Below are 12,520 nucleotides of genomic sequence, written 5' to 3'. Positions count from 1 at the left end.
AATCTATTTTCTCAAAAAGGATAACATTAATTATGTTTTATAAATGATAAACAGTTGCAAGGACCTGGTATTTTTTTAATGGTAGTATCTTAATGGCTAAGGGGCTTGCGTACTGCTGTCCCATAGACCAGGAACCCCCACCCCTTTAGAGCTCCAGGAAAACTCTCAGCCTCAGAAGAATTTTTCAGACTCCCCCTGGTGGCTGTTCTGTTCCCGAAAGGGAACTCCACAGTACTGAAGGTTTAGGTTTGCGGTTCTTGTTATATTTTTTTCTTAATCCATAAGTCAACCTAAGGAGCCACCAGGGAGACATGAATTTGAAACATTCCTCTAAAGTTACCCTATAAATTGCCCTTTAAACTCTCTAAACTTACTGTCTTCATCTACAAAATAGAAACAGTAGCCGCTTGATACAGATGTGAGGATTAACACTTTAGGCAGAGGGTCTGGCTAACAATGCAAACATTTGCAAACAATGGTAATTTTTAGCTCATTGTGAAAAGTCTGTCATGCTCTGAAGAACCTAAATTCCCCCTCTTCTTTTTCATGTGTACAGCATTATATTTTGACTTCCGTGTACACTACAGTATGCTCACTGCCAAAAGCATAGTTTCCATCCATTACCATACAGTTTGATCCCCTTTATCCATTTTACTCTCCCTTACCCCTTCCCCTCTGGGAAGCACTACTCTGTTCTCTGTATCTATGTATTTTTATTTGGTTTGGTTTGTTCCTTTATTCAAAATTTTTTTATATTCCACATGAGTGAAATCAGTATTTTTACAGTATTTTTCTTTCTCCATCTGACTTTATGCTAAGTGGAAATAATACCCTCAAGGTTCATCCATGTTGTCACAAATGTCAAGATTTCATTCTTTTTTTATGGCTGAGTAGGATTCTATTGTGTATATATACACCACATCTTCTTTATCCGTTCATCTGTTGATGGACAGTTAGGGTGCTTCCATATCTTGGCTATTGTAAATAATGCTGCAATAAACATGGAGGTGCACGTATCTTTTCGAATTAGTGTTACCCTTTTCTTCAAATAAAACACCCAGGATTGGAACTGCTGCATCCTCCCTCCCTTTTTAAACTTTCCAACAGTGTAAGTAAAATATGTACTTTCTTTCCCTTTTGCCCATAAAACTATCACAACTGCATTTTAGCATTGATATAATTTCTCTCTGTTGAAAAAATTAACACATATACCATGAAATCAAATTTGGATACGCACATATTAGAGAACATGGGTAGGTGTAGGTAATTTACATAACATATGAAAGCATTCATCTATATGTTTATAAAACTAGAGGTACACATTTAAGATTCTGGTCAAACAAAAATATGCATTTGCTTAGTTATCTTGCTCTACCAAATAATGTAGGTATGGGCACCTAACTTATGAATCCTCAAAATACAATACAAAATGTATCCTACAAACTATAATGATCGGTCAACTTACAAGCACAGTAGAATTTAGGAATTTATTTGCTTAGCAAGAAGCAATTATTCCTACATCAAACATCGTCTACACCCTCTAATTAAATACCTGAATTCCTTCTCAAAGACCCAGACACAGAGAGACTCAGGCTAAAGAGACAAAAGTCAAAAGTGGTGGTTGCCAGGTCATAAAAAGGTACAGGGCATCTTTTATACAAGAATGAATTAATGTTATTAAATTCAAAGAATCTGGAGTTAGCAATTTCTTTCTTTCTTTCTTTTTTTTAAACTATATGTACACACCTTCCCTGAATACAAATGTATATAGAACTCACATAAAGAGAATAAAGGATAGCAGAACAGGCTACCTCAAAATACAGTGCTTTGGCATATTGAACATTTTGAGCTGTAGGCACTTGAAAAACAGCAAATGTAGGGAGAGGCTTTCTCTGAACTCCCCTTTATCTGCCTAAAGACAGATCCTCCAAAAGGAATTCAACTGTCATAGATCCCCTCGCCGAGGAATTCAACCAGAGAAGATGGCCTCTTATCACAGCAGACGAGGCTGACACCACACCCAGACAAACTCTGTCACAAACTCTCTTTTTCTAGTCTTCTAAGGGCCCTGTTCATTTTTCCTAAGTCATCTACTCTCCCTTAAGACACCTACGTCCCTCTGTCCCTACTAGGATCGTATTTAAGCCTCTGAGTTGCTCATTTTTCTGTGCATCTCCCATAAATACATGAGTTTAAAACATTTAATAACTTGTTATTCCTCTTGTTACTCTTTTATTACGGGGGTCTCAGGCAAGTACTAGAAGGGTAGAGGGAAAATTTTTCCTCCCCTACAAGATGACCTATCATCTTGATTATTTATCTTCTTAACCAATTGTACTTACAGCTGTTTTCAGAAGGCACATTTCTGATCAACATATTATCAATTGACATAATAAAAAACATTATCTGGTAAATATAATTACCTGATAGCAGTCTCCTTTAAGATTGTCTAGGACATCACCACATGTTTTTCGCATGTATTTCTTACATCCGTCAATCACCATTTGGTCAATGTTCGAAATATGTTAAGGAGAAATTTCCCCTGGATTTGGATGTATCAAAGAATTCTGAAATACACTTTTTAAAAAGGTTAAGATGAACATAACACTTTTTTAACACTAATTTGGGTATCATAAGTTTAAAAAACGATAAATGAGACAATGACTTCATTTGTGCACCAAGGACACTCAAAAGGAACTCAATTTTCTTCTAATGAAGAAGCCATTTCAGCAACTGCTGAACAGTAAACACAGTACAAAGGTTACTTGCTCTTGAATTCTCAACTCTGCTTCTTTGTTGGTGGCCATATAAAAAGGTACTGGTACTAAGTGGAAATGTTTGTTCAAGGTAGTCTTTACAACAAATTTACCTCGTAACATTAACTTGAGTCTTAAGACAAAAAACGAGGAAGAAAACAAACAAAGCCCACTTAACTTGATCTCTTATACAACAAAGGATATCTCTACCATAGTGACCATCTTTGGTTTCAGTTTGACTATTTCACATAATATGCCCCCATCTCCGCCTCCTAGAATCAGTACATCTTTGCCAGTGTAATCTTCTTTGCCGCTGCCCATGATGGCCCGGGTATACGCCAGATCACTTTCCGCCAAATCTAGGGAGAAGAAACATCCAAAATGGTGACTCTAACCAAAGCCATACACCACCTGACTTATCATACCAGAAAGTGCTAGAATCTACAAAATTCAGAATTTTTCATTTCAATCTTTAAAAACCGCAGTATACAGAGGTGTTGTTTTTTGGTTTTTTTGGACTGTGGACTTTCATCAACCCTACTCATCTAACACCCAACATAAAATGTTCCCTACATAGATTATATACATATATACTTTAGTCAGTAGGAAGAAAATTCAGTCTTCAGCCTGTTCTGATATGATAATTAAAAAGCAATTGCATGTTTCCAGATGAAATATGAAGCAGAGTTGCTTCAAAAGAATATGAGAGGGAGAAAAGTAGACCAGAGTTCAGGGGAAACAAGACTGGCCAGGAGTTGATAATTGTTGGCACTCAATGGTGAGTATATGTGGGTTCATCGTACTGTTTTGTCTACTTTGGTTTGAAATTTCCCATCTAAAAGACTTCTTAAAAAATAAGCAATATAAAATAGATAACCAACAAGGACCTACTGTATAGCACAGGGAACTCTACTCAATATCTTGTAATAACCTATAATGGGAGAGAATATAAATAACGAAAAAATATATTTATATATATAACTGAATCACTTTACTGTACACCTGAAACTAACAACATTGTAAATCAACTATACTTCAATAAAAATTTTTTTTAAAAAAAGGCAATTATATTTTCTTTTGAAATACAATCTAAATACTAATCACTAAGAAAACTAAGGAAAAAAGAGTAACAAGACAAAATTTTCATGGCTCTACTATAAAACATGAAAGCCCAGACAAGCCACAGAGTTAATCCAATGTAAATATTCATCTCAACAAAAAAAAAAAAAAAAAAAAAAAACAACCCAGCAGGGCCACGGACAAATCTGGACAAATCCACAACGGTGGTATCTGTCAGGAAAACACAATCTAACACATTGTCACTTTGTCATGTGATTGGGGTAGGGATGGAATACTTACTAACATCCCCACTGAGGATGAGAATATTTCCAAATTGTTTTGAGTGTAAAATTTTAATGTTCTGGTAAGGTGAGTCTTCATCATATACCACTTCATCTATGTCGTACTCAACCAGGCGGCCATCTGCAGTGGGCCAGTATCTGTCAATGGCCCCTCCTCGAACTATGGGTGGTAATCTGGAAAAAAAGGAAAACAGGAATGAGCCTTAAAAGAAAGGCTGCTTAGGTGAGGCTGCCTTAAAAGAGGACCTGGGAACAAGCATGCACAGAAGCCACATGACCCCAGGCAGACTCTAAACCTTGCGCTTTGAGGTTTATACAAACATGGCCAAATTTCAACACTGCTGTACATTAAGAATTTACTTTTTAAAAAACCTTTCTGGCATACTTTAAATTTTCCCTAAAAAAAGCTGGAGAAAATGGCCATTGCAGACATCATCCTTCACCCCCAAATGCTCCAGCAGGAATCTGTTAAGACTGCCTACATAGCTACTTTGTCACTACCACATCCATTCAAGTCCACATGGATGGAATACCAGCACCTAGTAAGGAATCCATGTTCAAGTATCCCCAACTGCCAATTATCTCCTTCAGAGCTATTCTACTTTTGAATGAAGAATTATATACTGTATTTTGCTCTTGTCCTTTTTTACCCTCATTTAATCGAAAATAGTCCGTTGCAGGAATAGACACAGACAGAGAATGGACTTGAGGACATGAGGAGGGGGAAGGGTAAGCTGGGATGAAGTGAGAGGGTCACATGGACATATATACACGACCAAATGTAAAATAGATAGCTAGTGGGAAGCAGCCGCATAGCACAGGGAGATCAGCTCGGTGCTTTGTGACCACCTGGGAGGGTGGGATGGGGAGGGTGGGAGGGAGGGAGGGAGATGTGGGAGGGAGGAGATATGGGAATGTGTGTATATGTGTAGCTGATTCATTTTGTTATAAAACAGACACTAACACACCATTGTGAAGCAATTATACTCCAATAAAGATGTTAAAAAAGAAGACAGTCTGTTGGCGTCCTCACCCCTTCCCCGTGTGTTTCATGACATTCACATCACAGCAAAGTCCAGACCAGGTGTTCTGCAGGAAATCCCTCAAGTGGGTTTGCCTGAAGATCTCTTCAACAGAGTCAAGTTGGCATATTATGCAAGCATCACATCAGGGGCACGAGGTGTGTTCCTGTCCTATTACTGGTGATGCTAAGTGTGACCACATGGTTAAAGCGGATGCCCACGAGATCCCTCCACTTGCAAAGGTACCTTTTTTCCCTTTGAAATTACTAAGCAGGGTGTGGAGCGGTCCTGTGAAACTGGGTCAAGGTCCTGATCTCTCAACACACCTTCACCAGTGGCTTTGGCATCTAGAAGATTCTTGCCTGAACCAATTATTACGAGAATAGCTGCAAACTGATGATTTTCTCATTCAGTTCTTTTTGTTAATACTGAGTATTTTAGATAGGGTGAATGTACTAGAAACTAACAGCAGAGGACACTACATGACAAGGAAAACCAGACCTGGAAAGGGGGCTTGGCAAATCAAGTGGAACACAAACAAGATGAGAACTCACTGCATACATAACACAACCGTGGGCAAGTCCTGTGTTCTCAAGTACAGTGGGGTTTACAGTAAACAAGCCACAGGTACCTAAAATGCTGGGCTGGGCTACCTCTGACTCACTCTGATAAGTCTTTGCTCTTCCGCTCACCTGTTTCCAAGAATACAGTCTGAACCTGTTAAAGGTTCATTCTATGAGGAAATACTAACATCTGCAAAAAGCACTGACTTTACAAAGCAAATTCCCATAAACTGTCATTTAATCCTAACTCCTCCTAATTTAACCACTTCTTCATCTTCCAGGAGAACAAACTCAGCTGTTGGAATTAGGCAGATCAGAGGTTTTTCTTGTAAAATGTGGCACCCCAAACAGGACAAACCCCGAGAGTAGGCAAACAGGACTTGGGGGAAGCCTCTTCCACCTCTCGCTGATGGGTGGTGGGTGGCATGAGGTGGGAGCATGAGCTTACCTGTGACACTGGATGAAAGTAACAAATAGCAACTCAAGGGCTTTCAGGGGAGGAAACCCACCCCTCGGGGTCGACAGCCAGCCAGCTACAGGCAATTACTGAACTATGCACAAACCCAAAGAAAACAATGTCCATTCTCAATTGTGTCGATGGTGCCTTGGGTGCAGGTAAGAAAGAGCTCTTTCCTCCACAGCAACACAGTGGTTTTTAAAGACATGCAAAGAAGCAAGGATCTTTAAGGATGGGGAAGCCATCCCCTTGATCATACCGAGCAGGACCCTGTGGGGCTCCTGGGCACAAAAGCCTTTCTGTGTCCCCCATTTCTTGATTACAGGAAACCGGGCTTCATTCAGCCTCCAAGACCTTCCCTGAGTGCCAACGGGCAGTTCAAACAGATGCTAATTAGGGAAGGGAGGGGATACAGAGACAAGGGAGGAACAGTCAAGAGAAACAATAGTGTAACTCTGGGGCAGGGTCCTGGTTCCCCCCAAGGGATACACACACTGTAACAGTATCTTTGAGCTGCTTTGCAGATACTGAAGCCCCCACCAGGTGGGAGAAGTTAACGGGTTAATGACAGTATGCTGCCCACAAGCACGTAGACCCCAGACTGGTTGGAACCAGAACGTGGATGATACTGACACCCACTTACCTCCACCAGCCAATCGGAAGAATGTCCATGAGCTGATCACGCTCTCCTTGAAGCATTACTATAACATTTCTCACTACCCCCTCCAAGTTGGGACACACAGTTTTGAGGGCATTAGCCCGCTGTGGCCCCCTTTGCCTGGCAAAACAATAAACCTATTCTTTTCTACTTCACCCAAAACTCTGTCTCCAAGATTTAATTCAGTGTTGGGGTACAGAGGCTGGATTTGGCTTCACTAACATGAAGCGCATCTCCCTGAAATGGGCTTTGGGAGATATTCTGGAGCCCTACATAACTCTCTTTTCAACCTTCACTACAGAAAATTGAAAATAGATGGTAGAGAGAAAGACAGAATATGTCCTGGGCCTCAGGTACACCGTGTAAATTGCAAGAATTTTTCGTTTCAACAAAACATTACTGATGTAACCTTGCTTTTCCTGTTCCTTTTCTTTTGAATAGTAGGATATGAAAATAAAGTTTCTAATAAATCCCATGGCTTCTTAATTCAGATTTAAATCATTGGCCACAGGGGAGTAATCATTTCAGATGTTACTGAGTCATTTGTTAATGATTCAGTCTCTAACAATGTCATTCCCCAGACAGAAAAGTGGCACCGTTCTTGTCCTTTTGAGGCCAAAAACAAAGGGCCTACAACAAAGTATTCCCAACAACTTCCTGCCCCCTCCACCCTGATTTTATGAAAAGATGTAAAAACAGTGACAAGGAAAAACAAGGCCTGTGCTGTGTTTTGAACTGAAAATCGGAAGTATAACTGCATTCTCAATTCAAAAACTCCCATACCAAAACCACGAAGGAACCAGACTTCTCATGAGTGCGGAAGCCCATAAATGCATTCCATCTATTTGCTCACTCCTAGAAGTAATCCCAATAAAAACCAGACCAATTTAAAAAAAAAAAAAAAAAATCAGGCATTTTGATGTTGGCCAATTCATTATCACCGAATTAAAGACACAGTGGGAACCCGTTCAATTCAGATGGACCAGGAAAGATTAGGAAAACTCTGTAAGCAGGAAAAGAGGGAAATTCCAGAAAAGAGCGTAGGTGTGGACAAGTTCTTTAAGGATGGGGAAGGGCCCGAGGACACGTAAGCTGAACTTGGGTGGGGTAAACAAGTCTGGGTGCTCCGACAGATTTCAATCAAGTGGCTGAGTTCTACACTGTGTCCTGCTCTCTTCACATGCAGTTTCCTGCTTTGTGTCCATGTTGGAGGTTAAACAACTTTCCAGTTATCTTACATCTGCCCTGGGGCTTTCCTCTAGGCTGATCAAATTTAGCAGGATGAGCCATTAAGTACTTAAACGTCCTTAAACAGCCAATAAGGACTCCCTCTGGTGGGAAGTGCCCTGAAATGGAGAAGTCTGTATTCTGGATGGTCACTTCCATCGGTGACGCCCCAACCTTACTAAAGTCTCTCTGTTTCTGCATCTGTGTGTTTGCCTTTATGAGCAACGGACAAGCCCACTTTTGAGGGCCTGGTAAGGAGCCGCCCAGGCAGGGCAAGGCCGAACCGCTCAGGATTACCTGCTGTGCAGCCATGATTAATTCCCAGGACCTACCAGACTCTATCCCTCCCAACAAATGTCAAAACTATTACTTCTATCAAAGCTCTTTTAACATCTGACACCACTGACAAATACCTCTGTTCTGTCCAACAGAACATTTCTGTCACCACAGAAATGTTCTTTATCTGTGTTGTCCAATATGGCAGTCACTAGCTAGTGACATGAGGTGAGACTGAGGAACTGAACTCTTTTTTATTAACTTAGTTTTGAATAGTCACATGTGGCATAGTGGCTGCACTCCTCAAGAAAGGTTAATGGTCTTCGTTTTCATCTGAAAAGAACCCACCAGGGGCTGCTCAAGGTGGGTGGCCTCTGAAATTCTTAGTACCTTGCAATATCAATGTCATCTTACCTGAAAGCACTGAGGCAAATTTTCTATCATCCCATGCTGTCAAAATCTCTTAAAACTGCTTAATTCTACTCTGGGGCCCAGAACTCTGAGGAAAGACAAGACAATCTTTTCTCTTTACTGGACAGGGTCGAGGAGGAGTTTTCTAGCTCCCCTTTGAGGTGCCAGCTCCACCTAATTCTCTGCGTTATACAGTTCCAGCCCCTTGGAATCACTGTACACTCCCTTCTGCCTTTGTTCCACTTTGTCTAGCATCTCTCTCTCTCATATACAGTTAGTCTTCTGTTGTAAGGGCCCACTACCTCAGTCTACCAAGTGGCCAGAAGCAGGACTTTGATCTCTTCTACATCTTAGACACTGCTCAGGGATAACACCACCATTCTGATTATTTTATCAATTAACCAAATATAAAAGAACATTCAGGAGTGGACTTACCGCTTCACCCGCTCAGTACTGTCCTGACTCAATTCTTTCATTCTTTCTTCTACTTTGTTCAAAAGCTGCAATTAAAAGAAAAGAAACGGGCTTATCAAATAAGCTGAGTGGAACAGCTAAATTCCAGAACAGACCAGGAGGTTGAGGCCGTGTTGACAGAGCTGTGACACTGGTAGATGCCCAGATACACTTGTCCTCCCCAACCCCTAAAGCAGCCTGCAGGCCTGGCCCAATTCCACACTCCCACGCCAACTAGCCCAACATAGTGCCAACCTCACTTCAGCCTAAGGTACCAACAAAATAATGGCAAAGGAAAGGCTCAAGGATATTGCAGCTGTAACATCCTAGATAAAGGTTTACATTCCCTCCACTGCAAAGTAAAATCATAACTCAGTACTCAAGCAGTCAAGGGAAAGATGACAGCCAGGTTCCTAAAAACTACTGAGGAACAACTATTTTTCTTCTAAAATCACTTATCTGAAGGGAGGCAAGTTTAAAATTAAGTGAATATTTAAGATAAAATAGAAATTTTATTGAAAAAAAATTAAGTGAAAGTCAGCAAATAGGTGAAAATAATTTTTTCATTAAACTGAGCAGTTTTTGTGATCCTCAAATACTTGAGTAAATAAAAGTGGAAAACTGACACTGTCAACTTCTTTGCCTTGCGCATCACCGTCGTAACTCTGAAGGTCCAGCAACACCAATCCATGCGGGTAAATTCTCAAATTGGCAAAGCTACAGAGGAAAGCATAATTTTAAGGTTAGGAATTGTATCACGGCACTCAAAAGAAAAAAGACACCAACCCAGTTAAAAGGCAAAACCACTGCTCTTTTTTTCCCTAAATTACATAATTATCCCTGTTGCTTTCTCATTAGAGCCTCTTCATGGGGGCAGGGAAGCCAATCATTTAGTGTAGATTTTAGAGAGCCATCAAGTGCTAAGGTTTTCAAAACAGGTTCTTGGGTCCAGAAAGTGATTCAGCAGCAAGTTCTATGAATCTGATTTTTAAGAAGGTTCCTCAGCAGTGATTGACTCCTCCTTAAAAGGAAGGGAGGGTGGTGAAGGGCAAACTGGGTTCTCCCAATTACCCTCAGAGTTCAAAACAGAGCCGTGGTTTTTCTTTTGTTTGTTTGTTTGAATAAATTTATTTATTTATTTATTTATGGCTGTGTTGGGTCTTCGTTGCTGTGCGCAGGCTTTCTCTAGTTGCGGTGAGCAGGGGCTACTCTTTGTTGCGGTGCACAGGCTTCTCATTACGGTGGTTTCTCTTGTTGCGGAGCACGGGCTCTAGGCACACAGGCTTTAGTAGTTGTGGCACGCGGGCTCAGTAGTTGTGGCTCGCGGGCTCTAGAGTGCAGGCTCAGTAGTTGTGGCACACGAGCTGAGTTGCTCCGCGGCATGTGGGACCTTTCTGGACCAGGGCTCGAACCCGTGTCCCCTGCACTGGCAGACGGATTCTTCACCACTGCGCCACCAGGGAAGTCCCCAGAGCCATGTTTTTCTGACTGCAAGCAGGTGGTGGCTAAATTCACTGAGCTCGGGGCCTGCAAGCCGGATCCAGCCCCCGGCATGTTTTGTAAAGCCTGCAGATTAAATATGTTTTTTTACATTTTTAAAGAGTTGCTTAAGAAAAAAGAGGGAGTATGTGACAGAGATCTTATGTAGCTCCTCACAGGAAAAGCTTTAACCTCTAATTTAGTGTATCTGACCAGCTTTTTTATGAAATAAAGAGTCTATCACACATGTGTAAGAATTATCTGAAGAAACTTTTCTTTCAATTAGACATGTATATTTGTATATATGCAGATGTGTTATGTGCACATCTGATATAAAATCACTTCTTACTAAAAGGTGTGGTTAAAGAAACGTTTGAATGATACTAAATAAGATGAAGAGTTCTGTTTGGAGAATACGGGCAGTGTGCTTGGATTAAAAAATAAATACAACTGTGGGACTTCCCTGGTGGTCAGTGGTTAAGAATTCACCTTCCAATGCAGGGGACACAGGTTCAATCCCTGTTCGAGGAACTAAGATCCCACACGCTGCAGAGCAACTAAGCCCGTGCGCTCTAGAGCCTGCGCAGTACAACTAGAGAGCCTGTGCTGCAACAAAAGATCCCGCGTGCTGCAATGAAGATCCTGCGTGCCGCAACTAAGACCCGATACAGCCAAATAAATAAAATAAATAAATATTTAAAAAAAAAATACAACTAGTTAATTTTCACCTTCAGCCCTTAAATGGCCTCAAAATCAAGTTCAGGCCCAGGACACCACAAACTCATCTGCACCTGCACGAGCTGACCATCCCCACCCACCACCACCACCAGCCACACAAAGGAGAGGGGCCAGGGGTAAAGGAAGGAGAGAGAAATGCCACCTCTTAACCAGCCAGGTGGTTCTAGCAAAGAATCCCCCACCAGAGAACCTAGGAACACAGAGAATGCCGAAAGGTAGAGTCAAACCTCACCGGATTAAAACCGGAAATAAAGAAAGAGGAAGAGTTGCAAGGGGGAGAAAATGGAGACCAAGAAAAAAGGTGACTGAGGACCAGGACCACACACAAAGGGGTCATTAACCAGAAGTCAGGCCAGAAGCCCGGCTGGGAGCTGCAGTCCCTACCCTGAGCCGACAGGTGCCTGGGCATGGAAGAGAGGAGTGAGGTTTCACGACAGGCCGCATGGGGATGGGTCCCAGCTAACCAACTGAGAGGAGAGGAAGACCAGTGTGGAAAACAAGGTTTTAAACTAAGCATGTTAGGGAACTCCCTAGTAGACTAATGGATAGGACTCCGTGCTTCCACTGCAAGGGGCCAAGTTCCATCCCTGGTTGGGGAACTAAGATCCTGCAAGCTGTGCGGCACGGCCAAAAAAAAAAAAAAGTAAACTAATAAGCATGTTAATTTTTCTCTTTTTTTTGCTTTCAGAACCAACTTCCAACAGCTCTCATTACTCAAAAACTCCCTTCCAGGAAGAATCCTAAGCCTTCTAGAAAACTGGGATTGGTGTCTAGGGCAGAAGATTCAAGAACTGAGGTAAAGAGGTTGGTTGCGCCCAGCTGCAAAGGCCTTTAGGAGGTGGTAAGAGATGCAAGGCTTCACCTGGAGTGGAGGAGGAACCTACCGAGCTGGGAGAGAGGCAAGGTCTGATTGCTGTGTCCCCAAATGACGGACCACAGCTAGGACAGTGAGACATGGGGGCAGGGAGGATGGAAAAGAGAGGCTGGAGGGTGCAAGGCCAGCTGCAGACCTCCGCTTCTATGGGACTCACCATTAACTGGGCCAAAGCCCGAGGACGGAGGCAGTAGAGGGTTTGGGTCACCCTTGAGAAGAAATCATTTTAGATACGTTGGAGGTAT

General features: G+C 41.8%; 1 protein-coding gene across 1 annotated transcript in view; it reads right to left on the bottom strand.

The window, feature by feature from the left end:
• SMS (spermine synthase) overlaps window positions 1–12,520 on the bottom strand; it is a 49,025-nt gene that overhangs the window by 18,788 nt on the left and 17,717 nt on the right. The window contains exons 3-7 of the mRNA XM_059910177.1: window positions 9,811–9,901; window positions 9,167–9,231; window positions 4,116–4,291; window positions 2,961–3,115; window positions 2,424–2,513 (exon numbers count right to left, since the gene is read on the bottom strand). Coding sequence (XP_059766160.1) covers window positions 2,424–2,513; window positions 2,961–3,115; window positions 4,116–4,291; window positions 9,167–9,231; window positions 9,811–9,901 — 577 coding nt within the window. The remainder of the gene's footprint in view (window positions 1–2,423; window positions 2,514–2,960; window positions 3,116–4,115; window positions 4,292–9,166; window positions 9,232–9,810; window positions 9,902–12,520) is intronic.

Source organism: Balaenoptera ricei, chromosome X, assembly GCF_028023285.1.
Source record: "Balaenoptera ricei isolate mBalRic1 chromosome X, mBalRic1.hap2, whole genome shotgun sequence".
Classification (NCBI taxonomy): Eukaryota; Metazoa; Chordata; class Mammalia; order Artiodactyla; family Balaenopteridae; genus Balaenoptera; species Balaenoptera ricei.
This window is presented reverse-complemented; position numbering and strand designations above follow the sequence as displayed.